The sequence below is a fragment of the Thermobia domestica genome, chromosome 8, assembly GCF_964235325.1.
Source record: "Thermobia domestica chromosome 8, izTheDome1.hap1.1, whole genome shotgun sequence".
In the NCBI taxonomy this organism is placed as follows: Eukaryota; Metazoa; Arthropoda; class Insecta; order Zygentoma; family Lepismatidae; genus Thermobia; species Thermobia domestica.
Genome location: NC_137461.1, coordinates 93,457,551 through 93,484,804, shown reverse-complemented (window position 1 = coordinate 93,484,804; position 27,254 = coordinate 93,457,551). Strand labels below are relative to the sequence as shown.

At 35.7% G+C, this 27,254-nt stretch overlaps 1 protein-coding gene across 2 annotated transcripts in view; it reads left to right on the top strand.

Annotated features, from left to right (window-relative positions):
• Positions 1-18,063, top strand: part of wkd (TBC1 domain family member whacked) — a 37,564-nt gene extending 19,501 nt beyond the window's left edge. For both annotated transcript variants that reach the window (XM_081768758.1, XM_081768759.1), the window contains exons 7-9: positions 1,111-1,225; positions 4,621-4,775; positions 11,463-18,063. In XM_081768758.1, the coding sequence (XP_081624884.1) occupies positions 1,111-1,225; positions 4,621-4,775; positions 11,463-11,567 (375 nt within the window). In that variant the 3' untranslated portion in view covers positions 11,568-18,063. The remainder of the gene's footprint in view (positions 1-1,110; positions 1,226-4,620; positions 4,776-11,462) is intronic.
• Positions 18,064-27,254: the final 9,191 nt, after the last annotated feature.

Sequence of the window (27,254 nt, the reverse complement as noted above, 5' to 3'; positions counted from 1 at the left end):
GTCGTACCAGCACAAATGATGCAGAGCGTAGTGGACGCCCAAATGAGGCTGCTATTCCAGAAAACATTAAAAAAAAAAAAAAAAAAAAAAAAAAAAAAGTTATGAACGATCGCAATTTGAAGGTGCGCGAGCTAGCTGATATTGTAAAGATATCAGATGTAGTGTTTTTACCATTTCACACGAACATTTGGGTATGCGAAAGCTCTATGCAAAGTGGGTGCCGCGAGAGCTCACAGTCGACGAAAGACAACAACGAATCGATGCTTCAGAGGAGTGTTTGGCGCTGTTAAACCGCAATAAAAGGTAATTCTATCGTCGATATGTGACAATGGATGAAACATGGCTTCACTATTACACACCAGAATCCAAAAGATAGTCAGCTGAGTGGACAGCAGTCGATGAACCGAATCCAAAGCGAGCAAAGACGCAACAGTCGGCCAGTAAGGTGATGGCGTCTGTATTTTGGGATGCGAACGGAATAATATTCATCGACTATCTCCAAAAAAGAACCACCATCAACAGCGACTATTACTGTGCACTTTTGGATCGATTGAAGGCTGAAATCGCAAAGAAACGGCCACATTTGCAAAAGAAAAAAGTGTTGTTTCACCAAGACAATGCACCGTGTCACAGATCGATGAAAACGATGGCAAAATTGAGTGAATTGGGCTTCGAATTTCTTACCCATCCACCATATTCTCCAGATTTAGCCCCCAGCGACTTTTTCCTGTTTTCAGATCTCAAGAGAATGCTTGCTGGAAAGAAATTTAAGTCCAATGATGAAGTCATCTCTGAAACTGAGGCCTATTTTGACGAGAAAGAGAAATCGTACTATAAAAGTTGTATCGAAAAGGGAAAATCGCTATATTCGTTGTATCGCCCTCGAAGGCAACTATGTTGAATAATGAAATCGAGTTTTGTCAAAATTTTGTTTTTTTTTTCTTACTTATCCTACGGATTTATTGAATGACCTGTTAAAATAACACTCATTTTATAGCTGCGAAGTATTTTAGTTGTCTAATGTGAAGATCTTTATTAAATGTTACATTATTGCCCACGTACTTGGCAGAAATCAATTTCTAATCTTCACTGTATTTTGATCATTTTCAGAAAAAGCAGAAAATTGAACCAATATTGTACATGACAGAATGGTTTTTGTGTGTCTTCACTCGCACATTACCTTGGTCAACGATTCTCAGGATCTGGGACATGTTCCTGTGTGAGGGTAAGTTGATTAGTATGCAGTTATCGTTATTATACGTTCGGAAAACCAATATACTAATACACACATAACTCACTGGCATTGATTAGTTAAGATTCGTGTAAAACGAAGTAGTTGTTCTGAGTTGTCTTAAACGAAGAATTCACAAAATGCATTGCATCTGCAAGATTTATCGTTATGTATATCTTGTATCATGAAGTTAAATTACTTCTCGTATCTTCAGCACACCTTGTTTAGATTTGAAGGATAAAAAATTAATAGAATACAGAATTCCTAAACAACAGCGCCTTCGCTTGTCAAACTTAGTTTATATCAGTTTCATTGAAGAACTGTGTATGTGTCACTCATTTCTTTAAGTGAAATGAGTTGAAAGTTGTAAATTGGTCGCATTCTTCTTTCAAAAGCTTTTATATTGTCATTTATGGATAGAACTACTTTGTGTCGTGTGGTTTTTGCTTAGAAGCCTCTGTATGAACATACTCATCTCTTTAACTGGTTGCATATATGTTGAATGGGTATTTGAGATAAAGACTGTAATGGTAAATAGCTTAATTTAATTTTTCTTTCGCTTCTTACGTTTGTGTATGGAGAAGAATTAAGTTGCTGTATTTTTTATACTTATAACTTCATGGCTTAAGAAAACCGAATGTTTATCGTCATGGAAAGGAAACGCTTTCCCTAAAGTAATCTTGTCAAACTAATGTAGTCAAAAAATGGTTATTGCCTACTTCCATAAGTCCTTCTTGATTCTTGTCTCACCTTCTTCTTAGCTTACGCAAACTTCTTTCCGTATTTCTCGTGCGAGCCGCGTGTTCTTCCTCTGGTAGATGTCTCAGTTAAGTTATCGACAATATATTCTCTGACGAATAGTACTATGGAGTTCTGCGCTATGTAACCTCCTTCGTTCATTTATTTCTTCGTGTGATTTCAAGTTGTTCTTATGTAAAAGTCTCAGCCCACGTTCATCCCTGATAATGTGCACCCAGCTTTTCACATCCATACACTACAATGCAAAATTGTGCCCCTTATCACTTGTAATTTCGCGATGAAACAAGGTTTTCCACGAAACAGCTTTATTAGTTGTCCGAATTCAATGTACGAAATATCTCCATATTTTACAATTTAATTATACTGTCAACTATGTTAATAGGGGCTATGTTGTAGTTGGCATTAACTAATGAACAAATTCCTCTTTTTACTTCTTGGTTAAGCGCCAACAAACTTTCTAACTTACACTGCAATTGATACTACTTGTTCTTTTTGACAGCTCGCTGCGAGCACGTGGTGCTCAATGCTGTGTTGCTAGCTTTTTTTTGCGTCGGGTATTGAAACACGAAATTATTCACTGCAAGTAAATGTCAGTTTTGTAAATTTAATTTATACAAAATAGAACTAAAAAGAATAATCTCAATAAACAGCAGGTCCACTACTCAAGTTGGCATTTGACTATAAAAATGTGCATTTCTTTATATTAAAATTGTCAGCGTGCGGAGAGGGTGCAATGTTTACTATTGCAGAGCGAGAGAAATGAGCCACTGTAATTGGCTGAACATACTGTTGTCATAGAAACAGTTTTTGCCTGATCGTTATGACCACGTGCAGGAAGAAAGAAAAAAACAGGAAAGCAACTGTCAAAAAGGACAAGTTGTATCAAATGAAGTGTAGAGATACACGCAATTACTAAAATTTAGAAAGAAACTACCTTCTTTTTAAGGAACGCATTATAAGCAGCTGGAAGGATTGGCGTTCTTCAATCTTTTGTTTTCCCTGCTACCTAATGTAATCAATTATATTGAGTCTAAAATACTACAAGTGAAAGAACTAAAACATACGATATGTAAGCGATGCGATCCTAGTTTATAAAATCGAACAATACAGTTGCATTTTTTAAAAAATAATATAAATTCGGAAATAAAATTTGCTGTTGAATTAGGAAATGAAGAAAACTTAAAATATTTAGATTTTAGTGTACATAGTAAGTACCACAAGTTTGTTACCAGAGCATGTGGGAAACCTGTAGTTTTTACATCTACAAAAAGTCATTGCAGTTAAGTTTAACGAATCAAATATTTAAATCATTTCCTTCATTCGAGTATATAGTTTGAAAGAAGATATCAAAAATGAATTTAATTACGTAGTAAATTAGGCATAGAAAATTGGTATAGCATTAACACGTTAAAAAAAGTAGCAAATATTTGTTTTGCAGTCTTTAAAAAAAAGATAAAAACGAATTCAAACATAGAAGGGAAATCGATTGTTATTGCTTTTTTCCCGAGAGCTGCTTCGTAGCTAAGCGCTTAGCATACGCCTCTGTGATGTGGGAGACCTGGGTTCGACCTGGCTGGAGTTCATGTGGTTCGGATTCCACATTACTCAGTAGGTCCCGTCTCATATAGCCTTGCTCCTGAAAGGGACGTTAAACTCAAAATCAATTTATTATTCCTTTGTTCCCGATGTTATCACAAAAATTAATTTTTTTGTTTTTTAAAATTATGATTACAGACCGAGTTTTAAAGCTTCGGTTAATACTGGAAAACCTTTTAACTGATTATAAAGGCGGTTCCGTAAACCAAAGAATGCATTCAAGAGTATGTGAAGTTTCCATTCAGGAGTGTATGAATATGGTAGCTTTTACATTGACGTGACGGAAAAGCGACATCAAACAACAATTGTAGAGCATTTGAGATTCAGAAGGGAAGAATCTTCAATTTCAGGCTTGTCTAAACAGTTATTCCAGCAAAAAGACAATATAAACCGCAAAGAAATTTTACATAAATTATCGTCATATATTGAAAGAAACACTTCAGGAGTCTTTTTCTATTAAAACCAAAAATCCAGATTTGAAGACAGACAGATAATATTTAAATAAACGTTGGGAAACAATAATAACATTTTATTAATAAACAGTAAGAATTCTCGATGCTCATTTTAGCACAATAATTGGTACTTACAACTTACTTTCAATTTTAACATTTGGTAGTTACAATAGTTTACGTCGTGGAAACACTGATAAACGTTGAGTACAGAAAAGGCAAATCATGGTGTAAATAACGGAAGTATTTTGAGTACAAATTTTTGCGAAGATCAGTAAAGTCACATGGTAAGAGCAATTCTCTTTTCTTATTAATTAATCTTTATTATCTAAATTTCTCAAGCTGTCCTTTCTATTTGCTCTGACAAAGCTCCGTGGCTAAGTGGTTAGCGTACGCGCCTTTGGCGCGGGGGACCCGGGTTCGATTCCCGGCGGGAGCTCATGTGGTTCGGATTCCACGTTAATCAGTAGGTCCACGTCTCATATAGCCTCGCTGCTGAACGGAACGTAAAACTCAAAATCAATCAATCAATGCTTTGACAAAGGTGACAGATCTAAGAAGTAACTTAATGTTCCTTTGTTTCAGGTGTGAAGGTAGTTTTTAAAGTAGCTTTGGTGCTCTTGAAGTTCGGTTTGGGGAAAGCTGATACTTTGAAGAAGTGTCCTACAATGTACGAAACGCTGGAAGTTCTTCGTAATTTACCACAACATATAATGGAAGAAGAATTTATTGTATATCAGGTATTTATAATTCCTTAGCAACGTATATTCAATTAACACTAGAATGTATAACAAAATTTAATAGTAATAATAGATAGTAGAGTAGGTAGAACTTTTGAAATGAAGGTAATATCTTTTAATTGGAACCTGGAATTATTTTTAGTTATTTTCAGATTGCTGTAAGAAAATAGCAGTTAGTTGTTTTCAGGCCAGTACCATAGTTCTTTTTTTCTGTCTCTGTTCTTTCGTTACGTATTAGAAAGCCAAATTCCAATTATAATGTAAAGGTATAATAAAAATTAGAACTGATATATGTGGAATTAGAGTAGAAAGGGTGTACCCCTTCATAAAAAAAAAGGTTAATTTATTGATTTTTAATATAGACTTGAAATGTCATTTTAATCTGTGTAAATTGAAACATTTTGGTAGTGATGGTGGTGGCAGTTGTTTTGACCTTTAACATTCTTTCGGTGCTACGGTCTTGCGATAGTCTTCAACTGAAGGTCCAGTAGTATGAATATTTCTATGTTATACTGTAAATAACATGTAGTTGGAAGTGGACAGAAATGCCAAAAATAAACCTTTCTTACAGACTTAATCAGAATTTTCAGCAGTTGATTTTCCCAAGAACTTCGGATAGTACAAAGTTTTCAGAAGCATATGAAGGATTGACAGAAACCCAGCTGTGGGAACGTTAAGTGTTATGTATTCATCTGGAAATAGGTTTGAAGTATTATTCTAGCAAAAGTAATTATGAACAATTTCGCATTTGAAAATAACGTGACCATTGTCTTCAAATCAAGGTACTGCAACAACAAATACTACACTCATCACTTCGGCCTTTTTAATGTAGATCTATGGTCAACCAACACTCGAATAGTTCTTAACTATGAACAGGTGCCTAATTGAATTACTCTAGTCCTCCTCCAACCATTCAATCAACGTTCTGGACCTGGACATCAGACGCGAGAGTAAGCGTCTTGAGACTGGTATACACATCAAACCCACCTACATTATGCAATACCTGGATTTCAGGTGCTTCCATCCTCATGCGCTTTGGCCATTTGGGGAACCCGTGTCTGTTCCAGTACATGATCCCTCAACAACTATTTCAAGCACCTCGCAACTAGTGGTGGGCACAAAAACAGGTTTCTAGATTTTTAGAAATAACGAAACCGATGTTGAAAACTTTAAAAAAATTCAAAATCCTTTCCGTTTTCTTGCCTTTTTTTTGTTTGTTTGTTTGTTTTGTTTCTTCGTTAACTTGTTTGGAAGTGAGTATAACAAGAACAGATACTGGCTTTGGTGAAAATCACACTCGCTTCAGTAAAAACCCAGAGAAAACGGAAAACTTTTCCGGAATGGAAAACGGTTCACTAAAAAACCGAACCGACTTTGGAGAAAACCGAAATGTCGGTTATTCTGCAGACCAGTTTTGTCCGTTCCTACCCACAATCGTATGAGCAAACAATTCAGTTGTGTTTCAAACCTCACCGAAAATAAAGAAAAAACGCACTACAAAACCCTTTGGTCCGAATTTCCTTACTTAATACTATTCCAGCCTTCATTGCTTACAGAAACTAGTGAACATTGCTTATCTTATACTCAGCCTCACCTGAAATCAAAAGCACTTTTCCAACGTGCCCCGAAATCATTTACTAAAGGCTCTCGAACCTCCACATTTCCATTACGAGAACTGGTCTCCTGAAAGACCCCATACCAGAAAACACCCGCTGGATTTTTTTTGTTTGTTTGTTTAACAAGCGAAGTCGCGAATATACACACCTTGTTGCACGTCGCAGACTGAACTCCTTTCGAAAATCCAGGGAGAGGGAAATGCCTCCTCTTACCCCTACTGCGGGTGCTCATGCTCAGTACTTCTACGAAAGAAATATCGGTAAGCCGACATGTAAAACCTGTCCTATATTCAGTACCAGTTTAATCTTCAAACAATTCATTACAAAGCTAACGTTTATTTGCCACCATTCCGCTAATTTTAATTCTTCCAATCAAATTTACATACTTGAATACACTCATTGTACTTCTTTCTATATTGGCGAAACCCTTAACTCCTTTTCAATTCTCGTCAAGAATCACAGATACTCTTACAGCGCTCAGATTACTCATTTACCTGTTCCTGCACGCAATCTATCATAGCAGTACAATTGACTGTGCCTTCTGCATAAATATCCAATGTTAGCTGCTATCCCAGAAATTTCGTTGTTTTTGTGTGCTGCTAATGTAGGAGCTTCAGTCAGCAGTTCTAAATATATTTCCATATGTTATCTGCGAAATTACAATATTTTACGTCTTACAGACAGATTTGCACATACAGATATTTATCAATAGTAGAAACACTTGGTGCTGGAATCCCTTCAGACGTCTGTCTGGGTTGGCAGCGATTAAGCGCTGATCGCAGCGTTGGCCTGTTTTGTAGTGGTATGTTAGGGGAAACTTTGTACTACATGAGAAACAGTATAGCAGCAATGTGCAGTGAGCTGACCGGATGGTAATAGTGCAAAATTGGTTACCCCTCTGATTTCCAAAGAAGAGGAATTGTTGGCGCTTGGTTATGTGGTGGGAGCATGACGAAAGTGGCAAGTGTGTTAGGTGTGTCGCGAGGGACAATGTCCAAGGTGATGTCGGCCCACAAAACAACACATCGGCAAAGAGGAGTAGCGGTCGGAAGAAACCCCTCAAGGTTCAGATTGTCACTCAGAACCGTCATGCGACATCTGTGCAAATGACGGAGGCACTTAAACAACTTCCCATAGCCTATGTTGACAATGATAATCCGCTGCGAGGTACATGACATGAACATACGGGGTCGAGTTGGACGGATTAAACCGCTGATAAACACTTTAGCACGACGCCAATGGTGCCGGTAACTTCCAACATGGACCGCTGATGACTAGAAATGTGTAATATGGACGGATGAGACATCGTTCACTTATTTCAAACCACGGTCCGTGTTTGTGTGGCGGACGCCTAAATAAGCGTATGATCCACTTTGTCTTCGCCTAACCATGAAATATGGCGGCTTTGTGATGCTGTGGCCCTGGTTTTCAGTGGGCCCTAACCGGACGCGTCACTGACCAGACCATGATTATGTCGCCATTTTAAGGGTCCATGTGCATCTTACGATCCAGACGTTGTTTCCAGGCAGTTGTGCTGTATTCCAGGATGATAATGAGCCGATTTGCATAGGTGGAGCGGTTGCAGTGTGGTTTGAGGAACTTTGGAATTAAGTTGAATTAAGTCTCCTGGCCCAACCAATTTCCGGACTTAACCCTTTCGGACCCAGGTGGCCAAAGGGGCACGGGTGTGTCATTTTTTAAATCCGCTCCTGTGTGGACACTAATTAAGATATCGGGATATTTTTTTTTGGTCAAATGTGGTTGAACCATAGTTTATCATATTAGTTTCTTTTTCTTCTGGGTGTCGAATTTCCTTCTCAAATTTCAGCCTAAAGTAAAAAGTGAGAATTTTCTTTTTCTTTTTTCCCTGTAGCTTCCTTCGTTGTAGAGAGATCTCTTAAGACTTGTCAGGTAGATACCTTAAGTGGATACCTAATTCTTGACGTCAATTGGACCTGCCCGCGCGCAGTGTTGCCAACTAGGGAAATGAAAATTTCCCCAAAATTTGGGCAATTCGAAATTTTTGTTTAGAAATCCGTACCCATACGTCCGAGCACAAGTCAACTTACGCCAGTCGAACATTGCTCCTTACTGAATGAAAGTGGGTACAGATCGTTATAATGGGTAATTAGGGGGCGCATAAAAAATTTGTATTTAGGTTCTAAACCTTGATTTTTCTAGTTTTTCTTTTCTGCTTATCGCAATTTTTTTGTAATTAGAAGCTTTGTTTCTTAAATATCGCCATGATGCTTGTGAGTGGTGTACCAATGTTTATTTTAAGATAGTTTGCGTCTGTCTGATAGCAGTCTTGCCAGCTACAGAAAATTTTAATTCCCGATTTTAGGGGTAAATTTTGGAAAAATTTCCGGTTTTGTCTCTATTATTTTCCTCTTGTTAGCTATGTTCGAACAAACTTACCCGATCTCAAAGCCTCCTCTTTGGCCTACACAACGCACCATAAAAAGTTTCACTTGGATTATTAGAAGAAGTACAGTTGAGGTTTACAGTAGACCTTGTTCTGTAAGTGGTAAGAAAATGGTGAATTTTTGTGGTAGAATGAGATATATTTTTTAAAATTTCAAGCTTAGTTTGTTTGATATCGCCATGATACTTATAGGATATATTTTTAGGGTACCAAGGTTTATTTTGAGATAGTTTGCGTGTCTGGTAGCAGTGTTGCCAGCTATAGAAAATTTTAATTCTCGATTTTAGGGGAGAATTTTGGAAGAATTCACTTTTTTGTCTCTATTATTTCCCTCTTGTTGGCTATATTCGAAAGAATGTACCACTTTCTGAAAGCCTCGTCCTTACCCCACACAACGCACCATAAAATGTTTCAGTAGGATAATTAGGCGAAGCACAGTTGAAGTTTATAATAAACCATGTTCTGTAAATGGTAAGAAAATGGTGAATTTTTGAGGTAGAATGAGATATTTTTTAAATTTCAAGTTTAGTTTAGTTTGATACCGTCATGATACGTGTAGTGGGGTACGAAGGTTTATTTTCAGATAGTTTTCGTCTGTCTGGTGGCAGTGTTTCCAGTCAGAAAAAAAAAATAATAATTTCCAATTGTAGGTGAAAAATTCAGAAAATTACCCTTTTTTTCACCCCTATTATTTCCCTCTTGCTGGCTACATTGGAACAAACGTACCACTATCTGAAAGGCTCCTCTTTGGCCTACACAACGTACCATAAAAAGTTTCAATAGGATAATTAGGAGAATTGTAGCCGCGTCATATCTGTTGATTTTTGATTCTGAGGCGTAAAAAAGTGTCAAAATTTCATGTGGATAATGACAGAGATTTTTTTCTTTCTCGCTCATATGGCAGCCAACGACTTTAGGTTTTCACTATACCTTATGAACACACCAAAGATTTTATTTTAGATAACTTGGACTCATGTGGCAACAGTGGTGCCAGCTACAAAAGATCTTGAAATTCAGTGAGGAATTTTCACCCCTACATTTCTCTCAGTAATTTCCCTCCCCTTGGCAACACTGCAATGTAACTTACACCAAAAAATAGCCACATTACTCTTCTAAAAAAAAAACAAGGCCTTAACCATATCAATCGGGTAAATAGTTTTTGAGAATAAGTCACTAACTGAAAATGTAGGAAAACGCTAAAAATGCTCTGGGTCCGAAAGGGTTATACATAATTGAACATCTGCGGTCCGTTTGGGAGACAAGAATCAGGCACAGATTTTCCCTCCATCCTAACTCACGGAACTGGGTGATGCCTGCACGCGGAATTGAATAATATTCCACTTGCTACAATTCGCGACCTCTCTGACTCGATTCCACGTTGCATGAAAGTTGTTCTGAGGTCGAAAGATGGTCCAACACCATATTAATCTGATAAGTTGCATTTTTCAGGTGTTTCTGTTATTTTAATAACCATTTGTAAACACTTCAGTTTGAAGAATTTAATTGTTAACTATCGATCATATAAAACTAGTTCAAAATTGGTATAGGTATACAAATGGCCGTGTGTGGTATGTATGTGTATGTGCAATATGATTACACGTTAACTGCTACAAAACTGTGCCGGAAGACTACAGTCAAAGAAAAATTATGAGAGCAGAAAGAACAGTGTTTTGTTTGATTACATGATAGGCGCCAAAGTATTTGGCGTGGAATGTTGCTTGCTGTGACAACCAAAATAAATAAAGGAAGTAATGTCTGATACAAAGTGATCAATGACAGTACAGAAATATGTGAAAACAAATGCATACGAGCTATTAATCACGTGCAAACAAGCAGGGCAGGATTAAGGGAGGCGCTTAGGGGGACTATAGCCACGGGCCTCCATTCTGATCAAAATCTCAGCTGGCTATCTAAAAAAATAATAATGAAGATACAATCATCATCATAAAACAAAATATGACCAAAAATATAAAACATATTCCCATAACTTTCCTACTGTACTTTCACAGAAATGTATTAGTTGAAGTCAGCAGGGGCCACATATTTTCTCTCCAGATGGGTTAATCCAGCCCTGCAAACAAGTTATTCGTACAAGTAAACATTGCTAATAGTTTTTCTCAACAAATACACTAAAATGTAAGAAAAAACAATTGAATAAAGAATTTTTTTTATCTCTGTGCTCGTTGTGGAAAATAAAATGAAATTATTAAATATCACACAAAATAATGTAAAAAATAATGAGCCACATTAAAATTCGTCACACACAACCGTCCTTCCTTCTGAAGTGAATGCTTTTTGTTCATGTTTGATCGTATGTCCATTTTTCTTCAGTTGAAAAAATCAAGGTAAACATTTTCTCTATGTATAATGTATTAAGGATGCATTCATTCTATTTGTTACATATTTTTCCTTCTTTTGGTTGGATGCAGCCATGCACGCGATGTGACGGATTAAGCGGTTTAGTTTTTCATTTACACTGAGGAAGTCGACAGTGGTTCGACGAAACTATTTGTAGATTTCGACACATTTTTAGAACGCGTAGAGGTAAGTATTTATAATGTGTATCCAGTAGCATCTTTAAGCCAAACCTGTGTATTTATTCGTAATCTAAAAAAGTAAATTTTTGTTTTCTTTTTTTAAATGTAGATCCATCGTCTGAATTTGACAGAGGATGATTTTGAATACGAGCATCAAAAGCAGATTGCTCGAAGAAGAGCGACACAAGAGAATGGACGGAAGGCGTCTAGGTAGTCCCGAGAAATCGTCGTTATCAAACACTGTGTAAAAGTAAAAGATATTTGTATCTAAGTATCAATGACTGATTTCCTGTCACTTGATATTTTCTCTTGTGTACAGATATAATGTATCCTTATCAATTTCTCCACAGCGTGCTACGATCCTTTGTGTGGTTTATAGCCGTCCTGTGGCCCCGGGAGTTGTTAAGCTCTCTGCGTTCTTCCAGATACCTACTATCGTGCTTGATAGTGAAGATGTCCTCTACATTCCTTGATTCTCAGTCGTTTCGTTTGCTTTAGTTTCGCTAAAGCTTTTAGTTGCGTTTTAGGCATGGAAGCATTAGACGTCTGGAAATATTACAGAAAAAAGTTGGTAAGCAGAAATTTAGAGGGTTAAAGGTAACTTTAATTCTTCGTATTCTAGAATTATAAACAATTCAGATCCTGTTAGTATTTTATAAAGAAAATAATCTGCATATTGAATATAATAGAATTTCAAGAACAGCGCCCATATAATTCCATTTTACGTGTAAAAAAGTCATGATCTTTGCATTGTTTTGCAAGAATATATTTACAAATGAAACGTAGGGTGGCTATTGTCTTAAAGGAAAAAAAAATCTCTACTTAAATCCCGTAGTCTGAGTTGAAGCTGGTTGTGTATCACTCATAAAAGAGATACTGGTTTTACCTATTTTATATTGAACCGTTTTGTTAAGAGTTCATAACGTCGATACTGAACACCTGCTGAAATACACTAATTAGCGTAGCAACGAAATAACAACATGGGACGAAGTTAACGAAGAACTCGCGCGGAAATTTCACAATACTACACACTCATGAAATGTTCTCTGTGCAATGTATGAGAGTAAATAAATATCATGGATAGGAGTTGATATTCTGTTTGATAGTGAAATAGACGTAGTTCACGCTCCAACTAAGGCTGCGATAGCGTTATCCTCTATCCTACCTATAATATAGTTGTGTCAGTGATAAAAACGCACAGTACAAACGCCAGCAATAGACGAAAAAGACAAACATTAATGTAAGATAACCAAGCTGGTTTCTAAACCATACATGACTGTAGTATATATAATAAGATAGGTCAAATGTAACTTCATAATTCTGATTACTAACTTTTTTCTGTATTTTCCAAGACGTAAGAATAGTCGTATAAATAAGTTGTATGTAAATCTCCGTTCGTAGTGTACAATTCGTAGGAAGCCAGAATCCTAAAGCGGCACTGTTTTTAAGATGCACTTTTTTGTTTTTGTTGGCAGCTTATATACAGTTTAGATCGTTTTACTTGTACGCTTTATTTTTCAGTAACGGAAGCGAAGTAGAATTTTTCCATTACAGTGCAGTGTTTCCCATCAGGATATTTTGTGTAAATGTCAAGAAAAGCATTATGATGTAGAAGTACCACATTCTCCTGAAACTCAAATTTCAGTTAAGTTGTTTACTTTTTTCGTGAAATATGTCATTGTGTTTTGTTTCTTCACAATTCTAGTACCAAACAAAAGGCTAAATGCACATTAACATTATATAAATAACACACTTGTTAAAAAGGCTAATTGTTTGATACAGCAGCAAAAAAATATTTGCAATGATTTAAATCACAATTCTTTGCAGCATTGTGGTGGTTTACTTTGTTACAATACTACAAAGGTGGATCAAAAAACAATGTGTTTTTTCTTTTGAGGGTGTGCACTGATATGTATATATGTTAACAGTGAAATTGAAAAATGTATACGTAATAGTAAGCCAATATTAGACCTAATCAATGAAAAATCTGTGGTAACACTTCAAATATTTAAAAGTGCGTTTTTTTTTGTGTGTGTGTGAATATATAGATACATTATTAAATGTTATCACAAACGCTGTAGAATCCAGTTTATTTAAATGAAACATATCCGGTATGATACCATATTGTTGGGAAACACTGCTTTTTTTAGATCGAGTATAGAGAAGTTATATATTTTTGTATTGTCTGAGTGGGTTCGATTTTGTGAAGGTTTGGTGGTGATTTTGATATGCGGAACATACGGTAGTTCGAAGTACAAAATAACTTGAGTGATAAGAAGTTTCTTTTTTTCCTCTCTAGGAAGCAATATAATACTGTATGCTATTTTCCTTTCTTAAGTGAAACGTAATACCAGTCTCTATCAAAGACGAGAGTTCGAAGTTCGATTTTGTTATATACATATTTGTAATATATAATATATAAACATGTGTGTGGAGGAGTGTATATGTGTGTGTATAAGGCTAAACACATATTCAGTTTGCTTAGAAAGCATTTTGTTTTTCAAAAGGTCTTTATCAAACAAAGAAAAGCAAAACAAGGCATCGTGGTATGTGTGCTAGTGAGTACTATGTATTTTTGATGTAAACTACCAGCAAATTGATGTAAGATGTTGAGTATGCAACAACAAATTGTTTGCCCGTTCGAAGGATCACATTTGTCTGAACTTTATGTAGAGTGCGGTTCACTTTATATATACACACATGCATTCCTTCACATGAGTAAAGTTTCCTTTTTGCCTTATATATGTATCATATTAGTGTAGAAACATGTGTAAAATATATTTATCGTGCTAAATCTAAACAGTGTTATTTGTTCTCTTTATTTGCAAATTGAGTCTTTCCAGCAATTATTTACGAACTATTTCAAGTGTTATTTCTTATTGTTATATACATATATATATATATTTAATATTCACTTATATATAAGTATTGCTGTATGTGCAACACATCTTAATGTAACAATATTAAATTTAACATAACGAATGCGTAATTAAAAGCGGATCTTAAGTGATACAGATAAATGCGTACATTTATTGTTAAAGGAGTAAATCGTGTATCTGAAATTTTTCAAATAGTAAACAGATTTAGTGAAAAACTTTCTTGTCTAAACGTAGAATTGACTTAAAACTACGAAAGAAAGATTGACGGATCCCATTGGTGAAATAATGAAAACTAGAAGCAGGTAACTAAAGTTTTGAAATAAATGGCATGGTTATTTCACTACGTTTGAAGCTCAACAGTTGTTTAGAAACTTAGCTAAACGATTTTCGTAGTAAAAACTATTTTATAAGTAAAGAAATATTTTATGCGTATATTTACATAGTTACTGACACGAATTTGTGTATGTGCACAACAAATGTTCGAAATAAAGCAAAATCTCGGTTCTGTCCGGGCCCTGTTCATGTTTTTAATAGAAATCTTTCCCGTTTCATTGCCATAATTTCGGTTGTTTGTATCCGTTATTCTGAATACTAACAAACCAGTTCGAACCAGAACGATATTTCAAGCCTTAGAATTTGTTTACAAGTACTGATCATTATGACCATCAGATGATAAAACTTTATGGAGCTTTTTTTCGTTAAAAAATTACAATAATTAAACAATAATCATTCTAGAAAGATGCATTGTGCCAAGATTGATGAAGCATCTGTTGAAATGCGTGTTATGAAAAAAATTACTATTGTTTCTTCTTTAATTCCTAGGTGTAAGCGTTAAATAAAATGAACAATGGCTAAAAAAACAATATCTATGTTAGATGTTAATACACGGAAAAATTGTAATTGTGTTACAATTTATATTTTTCACCTACGTTAATGTTAAGAGGGAAGAAATTAAAAAGACTGATTTTGATATTTGTCATCGCTCATAATATCCGTTGTGAATATGCCTCGAAACTTACTAAGACTGTTTAAAAAAAAAATTCAAAATGCAATTTTTATCATGTGAAATTTCTAAATTGAATTTTGACCGGAACAAAACTGTACAAAGCTTCTTTTCTTTCCAAGTGGAATTTACCAGTTGTTTTATTCGTACAGCTCAAATTATTTTGATTTAAAATGAAGAAAAACAATTAGAGCAATGTTATTGAAAGCACTAAATATTGTCACAGCTTTCAACTTTGGTATTTTGTGTGCTGTGAATACCTAAAATATCATTATCTTGATTACTTGTTTTAAGTAACGAAGTGTGAAAAAAATAATAGAAAAGATTGTTTTGGTTTTGCATTGAAGCTCTTAATATAATTAAAGATCTGTTCTCTCTTGAGGTGTACTCGCCTTAAGAAGTCCAGTTTCTTCGTTGGAAGAATTTGTTTGAGGAGAGACTTACGTATAAGTTTTTTGTACAATTGCTAGCAAAAGTAGGTATTCCAATATACAATTTTTCGCTGCCAGTAACTGGAGAATAAAAGTTTTTCTCCAGGTTACACTATATTAGTTAATTCATGTGAAGTTTTAGAGGAAGAATCTGTATATGGAAATTACTTTTGGTGGCGACTATTCCTATATAGAAAATTATCTGGAAGAAATATTATACATCATTAATAATTACAAAAGTTATTGTATTTTTTAAAGCCGAGCTTAAGTCACCTTCAGAACAGCTGCAAACTTCACATTTTTTTTTTAAAGTAATTTATCGTAACGTGTAGGTAATTGATTATAATTCAAAAAGTGTAAATGATACAATTCTCACAATTATACAATTGTATATAAATATAACAGTGAGGATTACAACAGTTTTAAATGTGATAATGAAAACATTATACTCCTTAAATTATATATTGACAGAATTCAATACTTTTAGGCATATTCTCAGAGGAATATATCATCTAAAAGATATGAAATTTCTGAACTTTACAGCATTGAAAAGTATTAACAATTTTATTGACGGCTATATGAACCAAATTGTAAATATCACATTTTGTTACATAGATTGTTTTTTAGAAGTAGTGAAGATAAAAATGGAAATAAAGGTAGTGCAGTTTTAAATATCTATCGTACTTAACGATTTATTTCCGGAGAAACAGAATTTGTATTTCTTAATTGATATCATCTAGTGTAAATTCAATTTATAGTGCTACAATTGGCAGTTTGACTTTCGGTGTGTGCGTGGAGAGTGTAAAGTAAAAATGTTAAAGCTTTTTTGCTTTAAGATTACAATGAATGCATGTCCGGACGCCAGCAAAAGTTCATACGCCTTCTTTACCTCTCCAACTCGTTCTTCATACTAATAACGAAATGTACCAATTTATGTACGATTTTCTTCGACTTAGAAAGATCCTAATCTACTATAGTCCGCGTCACTCGAATTGGCGTGTGGCATCAGCCAGTAAGCTCGCAGTGCGCTGTTACTAAATCTTCAGGGAGAAATCGAATCATTCATAATTGACTTTGTTAATATTTGTGGACAATTTTGAATGATTAAGATTCCTCCCTTAAGGTTTAGTAACAACGCACTGCGAGCTTATTGGCTAATGCCACACACCGATTCGGGTGACGCGGACTATATACGTTACTAAACACTATTCTCAAAATGGCCATATCCAAGCATTTCATAAGAGAACAAGTATGGGCCTATGTGTACTTTTACTGGTATCTGTATAATCTGAATGGTCAAAAATACTACGTCAGCCGATAATTTTAATTATCTGGAAGCCCTGTACTTAACAATTTTATGAACATTTGTTAGTTAACAGAAGTTTCAAGTACAGTGTTTTTCAAGAAATATGCAGGAAAAAGCGATAGACGTTTATCACCTAAAAAGTTATACAAAAGACATCCCAACATTGTGTCTTCACATTCAATTTCTGTCGATACACATTGATTAAGTATAGTTAGCACGTGTTTATAAAGTAAAATGCAGGTACAATTACAGTTGTAGATCCTAATTATGTGTTATTCAAATTCAGTACCTTTGTCTTGTTATTTCTTGAGTACGTGTTGTTTTGCACCTCTCTATTAAAGTTCATTTCGATCGTGGTTCGTTTCATAATAAAGTCTTATGAGGAAAGTTTTGGTTTAGATATATATTTTTTTACAGATGAGGATATCCAATATGTGCACATCTAGTCTGTATAAATTGCTGGGATGAAGAAAACTGATGTAAGTGCCGTTTGTGGGGAACACTGAAGTTCCCTTCTTAATATATATATATATAATGCTTTCGCATTATAAGTATATGAAACATTTTGGTTTACAGTGACAAAATTTAATTATATTGTTATATGCATATAGTTTGTAGTAATTAAGACTTATGACAGTTGTTACTGGCATATTCTCGTATCAAATATTATACGTATATCAGCATTTCTTTTTGCAAATATAAAATGTACATATATATAAACTTAATAGTGCCCTGAAAAGATTGACATTATAATATAATAATGTGTATATTCCAGCAAAATGTGTTGTTTTGTTTAGAATATGTTAGTTTTGTTGTAAAAAAACAAAAGGAGAAAAAAAAAAAACATTCCCCCTGAAAAGTGAACCTACCTACCAGTAAAATAAATAGTTATGGCATTTATTGAATATTTTCAGTTTAACTTTCAAGAATTAGTTCGTAAGAACAAGGTGTTTTTTGTTTTAAAACAGCAAATGTTAGGCAAGGTTCGTATAAAAATGTGATTTATATATATATATGCTGAAAAAAAATAGTGCAATAAAATTGTCCTAAAATATTGTATGCTGGTCCAAATACACAGTTTTCTTATTTCAGTACATCTTTTTTTGTTCAGTTCCTACATTATTGTTCTATAAGGCAAATAAAATTGATCATCAACAAAGCTTCTACTTAAGCAGCTGTTATCGCTGGTGTGAAAGGTCGCTTCTATTTATCCTTGCACTCAATAACCAATATACATTAACGTGTAAACCTCCCAATCATCTCCTTCCACCAAGATACATAACATGCTTTGCCAACTGTCACTCAAACTTGGGAGAATTGGAGTGAGAGTTGGTACGCAACGTGGTCGGTCGTGTTCGAGCTATCTGTGTGTAATAATTAACACTATAAGTCCTCTTTTTTACCTTTTGGACTTGGTGCGAGAGAGAGCTCACTGCTCCTGCAAATTATCAGAAGCACGTACCACAACCTACGTCCTCGCGGTACGAAGGATTGTCAGATTCAATGTTAAATGATTACACCGGTAACATATACATTTAAATGATCATATTTCAATCTGAAAATTATCTACATTTCATATTTCTATAACTGCTTTAGTTAAGTAATCTCGCATGCATATCAGAACACAATAAGAAATACATTGACATTTTACAACAGGAACTACTTATACGCCCGTGAAAATATTAAATAAACCCTGTTGTCCTAACTAAAATCATCATCTTTTCTTTACTTAAAGATCGATTAAACCAAAATATGTAAATTAAACTTTCGGCGCAAGTGGCTTATTCACAAAATAATGTGTGTAATGAATTTTACTTTTTGTTTTTCTTAACAGATTCGTAGTAGGCGTGCTAGCTATTTGAATGATCTTAGATTTTAACACAATTGAAGAAACATAGCTCTCGCGAGAGATAATCCACTGAATATTCCTGTCGCTGTCGCAGAACAAAATTGGCACTTTACTTACAGCTTCATCCAGGTAAAATTCCCTAGAATAACGTATCCTGTTGAGATGTAAAATGGTCCTCTGACGATTTGGTATTCTTCCAACAAAAATTCTTTGCACTCTAAGACCACTGACAAGTGTCTTCTACCTGATGACCAAGAGAGAGACTTTTCGTACAATCACAAATAACATATTTAAAACCACAAAATAATGTTCATCTTAATCTGTCGTTCGGCTAAACCACTTAACTTAATCGTCCACTATTCGTTTTTCGGGCTCTACACATCCTCTCCTTGTGGAGGTTTCAATGTTCGTTGCCCCAATCGCTTCGCCCGAGTTTCTTCCGTGACGGAGGTTTCGATGTTCGTCGTCCGACTGATTTGCACCTCTTCTGGTCACCGTGGGTCACGTGATTAGTAATCACTCACCCAATATAACAGTCCACTGTTGGTCAATGACCAAAAATGATCAAATCAAAAATTAGTTTAGATGTCACTTAGGTAATTGGGGTGACACTAATTTTCGTTCTCACGGTAACTGAAGTAGAAAAAGTCTCTCAGCAACTTTTCGAACAAAGAGTTATTGTTCTACGCACACACACATATAAAATTAAAGTTAATTTTGTCGTCTCCAAGTCGGGGTTAACGATAAGATGGATCTCACTGTTTCCAACTAGCGTCCTTTTCACCAAAATTAGTTGGGAAAACTTAATAAAAGAAACGTTTTAACTTTCTTGCTTCGATGAGCACTTTGCTATTGATAGCACAGCACCCATCAGTATCAATGACAATCTAGACCGTGAACGTTTCAATAACGGTTTGTCATAATCTTCGGTAGAAATTGTTCTGTTGCTTGAAGAATTACATTGTCAGTAAATCTCCTTCAACATAGAAACAAAATTACAATGTCCTTCTTCAACTATGTTTGTGCGTCTTTACTATGGAAATAAAATCTTGACGGGTTAACGTAGCATAATTCTAGGTGTCCTTCGTCCTACTTCAATGTTGCTTATTTGTACATTTGATGGTTGCTGGAAAAGTAACTGGCAAATTATGTCAGTGACCAGATACTCAAATCTTACCATGATATTCAATTCCGAATAGTGAATACTCGATTTCACTCCCACTAGTACTTTTTGTAATCAAAGAATATTTATTTGTTATTATTTTGAATGGCTAACAACTTTTGAAATGGATTTATTTGAACACTGAGCACCCAATATATCTTTTGCACTATTCATAAAGGAATACATGAACACCAAATGTGATGCTCATTCATGAGCAATACAAAAGAATTTGAACTGAAGATGATGACTAACCGTCATTGCCATTGTTACCGATGGATACATAAGTAAGTAAAAAAATTTTTAATATTAAATATAGATTCTGTTAATACAATAATGAAGTTTATCAAGAAACAAAACCTCGCCAATGAAGGCAATTTACCTTTCGGGAATAATGCAACCTTTGTCCACGAAGTTCGGTGAATGACGTCATTCTGCTCGCGGTCGTAAGACTGCGCCACAGTCGCATCGCGCGCCAGACAGCCAACGACATATCTGAACAAGTTTCCGAGCGAGGCGCTGCGAGTTGCTTATCGTGTGTTAACAGTACATTGTAGAGTGAAGGTGTAGTGCGCGCGGTGGAAACAAAAAATAGAGCAGCGAAAATATGCTGTTCTGTTTCAAACTTGGAACATCAGCGAATCAAGCGGGTACGCCCCAGACACCAAGCAAGTTGATTGAACCGTGTTTCACGATGATGCTGGGCCACTTACTGCCATTCTGATGCAGCAGTTCTTGGCCAACAGGGTTTTTGTTGTTCACTCAATTCCTCATCCTACTCCCCAGCCTTGTCTCCTCCGGACTGGTTCCTTAAATTGAAATCAGCCATGAATGACCAGAGGTTTTCTGACATCCAACGTATATTATGACCCAGCTGGGGGCCATCCCAAGACGAGTACGCCAGGAGTTCCCAGGACTTGTACTGCCGTTCCCAGAAGTGGATTACCATCAACGGGGATTACTTTGAAATACAACAATTGCTGGTTCAGGTAAAACAATCCGTTCGAAATATACACATTCACCGAACTTTCTGGATATAGGTTACACAAAAATTGTATTTTTTTTTTAATACCCGCGGTGATTGTGCCTTATGGGCTAAATATGATGATTATTAACAAAAGTAACTGAATGGTATCAAGTACATTCCCATGAGAAATTAAGGAAACATTTATTAAAAGTAATTTTTAAAATACAGTATTTAAATAAACAACAGAAAAATGAGGTTGCAGGTTGATGAATGTAAATTTGGAGTGAGTAGATTACAGATAAGAGGCTGTTCGTTATCTTACAAAATAGAAGCAATGATCAGATTCTACGTAGTTTAATAATACTGTAAAGGACAGTGTTTAAATTACACGAGTAAGTGATAAGTCTTGCAATATTTCCATAACCCAAACAGCAAGAGCGTGTACACGCCGTGATCGACCTTAAGTGCAAGTCAAACTGGGCCACGAGGTAGTGTGTCAAGCGGACTATTTAACTCGGAAGCCCCCACTCTGAGTATCTTCAGTCAGTTTTTAGTGGCAGTGACGACGAGTGTTTAACAACGTCTTATACAGGAACGTCTAGTGCATGAATCCGAACTCTTAACAGAACACTGCAGCAGCAAGCCACAACAGTTGTCATGCGAAATGAAGTGCAGTGAAACACTACAACCCGTTGATTTCAGACAACACTTGCAGGTTCTAAAAATGTCGAAGATCAACTCCAGGATTCAGAGGTTATGACATACGCCACTGAGAAAAAAATCACTAGCACACAACGATTGTCAAACAATTCAGCGTGTACTGGTCTACTGTAGTGCGTTATCTTAGTGAACTTGGGAAAACCATCAGGAGATGCCGCATTGTTTTACATGAGTTGTGATCTCAGCTCAGGCCCAGAGGAGAGTGTGTGTGGACCGATAACTGCTGCAAGATATTCGTGATGTGCATGCGACGAAACGTGGGTTTTCCTGAAAGCCGACTTTGTAGAAACAGTGCTTGAGCAAGGGTCAACTTCCAGAACCGGTTATCAAACGGCTGTTTCGAGCATAAAGTCATGCTTTTTGTGTGGTGGTACTGCTAGGTAGTAATCCACTTCGAGTTCGTTCCTAACGTTCGTTTGCTACTATCAATGTCGACCTCTATTACGAACAGATGGAGCAGATGTATGTTGTTTTACAAATATCCTCAACTCACAACTACGCCAAAAATATCCTACAGAGATGAAACGCAAAATCACCTTTGACTCGAAAAACAATAAACAAACAAACAAAAATTATGAACTTTATGGTATCAAACTGATCCACATCCAGCATATATTCCAGACCTTACTCTTACGGATTACTATTTGTTTCAATCCATGCCCAACTTCCTGAAATCACAATGCTTCACCAACCAGCAGAACTCGGAAACAGTGATTGATTTCTTTGCCTCTGAGGACAAGGTGTGTTACCTAGAGATGTACCGACACAACTTTTTCACCGATACCGATACTGAAGAGGTCGATACTGCCAATACCAATACTTTTGGACATACAGGGTGTCCGAGAAGTCCTTCCCTGATTAAAGAAATTGATAACTCAGGCTAGAAATAAGATAGAAATATGAAACTGGTGTTGAATTGTTTACAAACTATAAAAGTTTTGGTCACATCAGTACACTTCCACATGAGCACCCTTGGTAGCACGTAGCACATCTAGGCGATATTCAATTTCCATCCACACATTAGCCAACATCACTGGAGGGATCGATGCAACGACTGTGGTTATTCGTTGCTGCAGGGTTTCAAGATCTGGTACACGTGTTCGGTAGACCTCATCCTTGACATAACCCCATAAAAAGAAGTCTAATGGGGTTATGTCAGGAGAGCGTGGAGGCCAAGCTGTTGGACACGTGTACCAGATCTTGAAACCCTGCAGCAACGAATAACCACAGTCGTTGCATCGATCCCTCCAGTGATGTTGGCTAATGTGTGGATGGAAATTGAATATCGCCTAGATGTGCTACGTGCTACCAAGGGTGCTCATGTGGAAGTGTACTGATGTGACCAAAACTTTTATAGTTTGTAAACAATTCAACACCAGTTTCATATTTCTATCTTATTTCTAGCCTGAGTTATCAAGTTCTGTAATCAGGGAAGGACTTCTCGGACACCCTGTATTTCTTATATATTATCAGGAATTTTCAGAATGAAATGATCAACATTGTAATAGAGTATAGTAGATATAAGGCCAAAATTTGACATACAAAGACAAAAAGCAGAATTTCATATTAGGTTCCACACAAAAAAATATATTTCCTCTAAATTTAACCCAGCTCACATAAAATGAACTAAAAAGCAGCAAATACTTATATAGTGTAAACTTAATTCTAAGAGTCAGTGATTGATATTTAGAGTGATAATGTACTTTGATACATTGTATTTACTAGTCTCTATTACATATATACAGTGGCGGCGTAAGGGCGGGGCGAGCGGTGCCCTCGCCCCGGGCCCCACTTTATAGGGGCCCCCGACGGTAGGTAAAAATAATTACTAAGGAACCTTGTTAGCATGAGCCGTACAAGGGCCGTCAAGGTTTATAATCCACGCCTTCCCTAAATGTAAACGCATTAATTGTCAATCAATATTACACCAAATAACGGATGAAACAACAGAAATATCTGTCTCATAAAGCTAATCAGTGCTGAATTTCCGTATAAGCTAAACATACTATAAGCTTCGGGCCTCACTCTCTTTGGCACACGAAAGAAGTTTAAAGAAAAAACTGAATGTAGATTAAAAATAAATAAAATAAAAGTAACATTATCTTGGAGGCTCCCAAAGAAATTTAAAGAAAAAAGCTCTGAATGTAGGTGAAAAATAAAGTAAATGTTTCATACTCTTGGGGGCCCCCAAAGAATTTTAAAGGAAAACGCTGAATGTAGGCGAAAAAATAAAACAGATGTTTCACTTTCTTGGGCCCCAAGAAAATTTTAGAAAAAGTTGAATGTAGGTGAAAAATAAATAAAATAAAAGTTTTACTCTCTTGGGGCCCCAAAGAAATTTAAAGAAAAAATTATGTGGATTAAAATATGAATAAAATAAAAGTTTCACTCTGTTCAATAGCCTGAGAGAAATTTAAAGGTTTAAAAGGAAAAGCTGAGTGTAGATTAAAATATGATGAAAGTCAAAGTATATTGTGTTATTTACATTCTAAGGTCTTATGATGCAAGTAATGGGGCCTCGTCTACTAGCCTGTTTCCCAAACTATCACTGTTTATTTATTTATTTATTTATTCATTCATATATCAGTTCAAGAGAAGGGTAGAAAGAAGGGATGAACGTATATAATGCTTTATTAGGGTACTAGCATTCTGTTCCTAATGAAAAGCTCTTTGGTGCAGACGCTATAGTCGCTGATTCACTTGTTTTCCTTCTGTCTTTATTCTTTTGTCCTTTACAAGTCGAATTTTCAGTGAGCGAAACCAGGGAGTAATCTACACACCCCCAACACCCCCCTAACACCCCTCCAAATTTCTTTACACACACCCCTGGATGGAAAACGAATACTCCCCCAAATCCAATTGTATCAATCAGTATCATATAGGTTATTGATTACATCAAGTTAAAAAAGGTTTAGCGTTTTGGAAAGAAGGCAATATTCTTATTTATTTATTTCACTTCAAAATATGAAGCGACCTCGTTCTCATGTACGGCTTCGAGAACCACACGACCTCATTGTTTCGGGCGGGGGCGCTGATACCTACCCTCCTGGGCTCCACGGTCGTTTCCGAGAAAAGAGATTGATGGACAGATGAAAATGACTGAAATTGGCTACGTCTTGAGCGGTCATTCACCTACCTCCTCCTCAATAAGGAAAAATGTGACAATATAGTAATAAGCTTCTACTAGATTCAGTTGGTAAGCTACTCTGCAACAGGCTCGCAACCAGAGGGGGGCTAGGAAGGGCCTGACCCTTCCTAAATTTTTCATGTCCCCTCCAGACCTCAATACAAGATGCACAATTTAGATATTTGTCAGAGAGTTTTTAATGCCTTGGCCCCTCCTAACAAATTCATGGCTCCCCAAAGCTCTGTGGCTGGTTTCGAGCCTGCTCTGCAAGTGGTGTATCAACGGACGGACGTTAGAAGGGTGTTGTCAAAACGTTTTTAGAAATGAAGAGATCGGTCGAAGTAAGAATTATATATATTTTAGACTGAGTCTAGTGTTATGCAGGAACGCATTTGGCGCTAGCTTAATTTTTTGTAAAGTATATTTTTATTCACCTAAATTCACTGAGCGGAACAGGGCTCATAGAGAGTCACTTTTTTAACTAAAATTTACTTCTTTTCAAGTTGGTCACTAAAAGTTACTTTTTTCAAATTTGTCAGTAAAAGTTACTCTTTTGAGAGTTAAAGTGATTTTTTCGTGTGATTTACGTGTTGCATTGGCAGTTTTCTAAAAAAAAATATAAAAACAAATGGAAAAAGACAGAAACTTGTTACTCATTACTCTTCTGAAAGCTTCAGTACTTGCTGCCACATATGAAACAGTCAGCTTTATTCTTACTTCAGCTTTTATTCTTTCTATAGCAAAGTGGACGGTTGGTGGATGCTTAAGCTTTCAAGGTGAGATTGAGAACCCTTCTATGTCTATTCTTTCTTCTATCATAATAATATTTTAATTTTCTCTTGTAATAATTAACGCTCCATTCGACGTTGTGTGTGCGTGTTTGTGTGGTTTATCATGTTCGTCTTGTGTTATGCTTCTTGTATGAGAGTAGGTGATGAATTTGAATATTTCACCTGGGATGAAGAAATTCGGAAATAGACCAGAACTGGTTCCACTTACTCAAAAGCTTTTTACATCTGCTAAGTCTGTTTACCGTAACTACAAAGCATACTTTGAAAACCTAAGAAAGGATAAGAAAGGATAAGAAAGGAAAAGCTCAAAAAGAAGTAAAGAAGAAACAAAACAACAAAGAAAGAGAGAGGTGACGGAGAAATTGACAAAGGAAAAAAGGGGCATGATGAGATTTTGGTCACTTTTTCGTGTGCTTTTGGCCATTTTTGGTCACTTTTCAACTATTTACAAGAGACCAGACCACTATGAGCCCTGGGATTATTAAAATTAGGGTATATTAAAGAAGACAAAACAGAAAGATACAAAATATTTGTAAATTGAAAAACTGGATTTCTGGAAAACAACTTAATCAATGAATATTTTTTAATGAAAGATATTCAGAGTGAATAACATAGCCAGGAAGGGGCAGGAACGGAGATTAGAAGATCAAATAATATTACAACAATTAACATTAACAACAGGGTTAGAATATTAAAATAATGAAATTGGAACTATGTACAGTATTAATTACTAAACGAATGTGATTTCAGCATGGGACGAGGGAATTTTAATTAATATTTTGGAAAAAATCACCCACTAGAACTTGCTGGGGGTGAATAAATTGAAATAATAGCAGAATTTTGCAAAATAATTACAATAATTCGTATGTAATCAATTCACATGTAATTATTGGGTAAAATAGTGGAGGTTAATTCCTAATACAGTGAAACCTCTCTTAATTGGCATTTCTCATTAATGGACATCTTCATAAGACGACAAACTTTCTTATTCTTCCATGCCATAAATATGTACGTGTGGTGTTATGAGAGAGAACCCTTTCTTTTAGGGACACCTCTCATTTACGGACAAATAATCGGTTCCACCGACGTCCGTTTTGAGAGGTTTCACTGTATTACTTAGTTTAATAATAATAATAATAATAAATGCTCAAATGTTTGAACTTACTTTATTGAACCTACCACTGCGAAGAGCTTATATTATTATTATTATTATTATTATTATTATTATTATTATTATTAGTAGTAGTAGTAGTAGTAGTAGTAGTAGTATTGCAATAGTTGCGTAACAAAATATAATGTTTTCTTGTTTGAGTTTGTTTAAAAATTATATCACTATACTGAGAGCACCCCTCCTTTTATTTTGAACACCCCCCCAGGTAAAAATTTCTGGCGTACTTACTGAGCGAAACCCTTTTGCTTAGTTGGTTTCCCCATTTCTGCTCTTGTTTTTTGGCGTATGAATTTACATTTCAGCCTACAAATTTAGAGTGAAGAAAATGTTCAATAAGAAAACAAGTGTTCAAATAATCAAAATACTTTAGCATTATATTAAATTCAACTCCTGATTGTTCTCACATGGAACACTTGTCACAAATCATTCGATTTGTTGACATACAACGTGATTCTGTTCAAGTTCGGGAAGCATTTATTGATTTCATCTCTGTCGAAG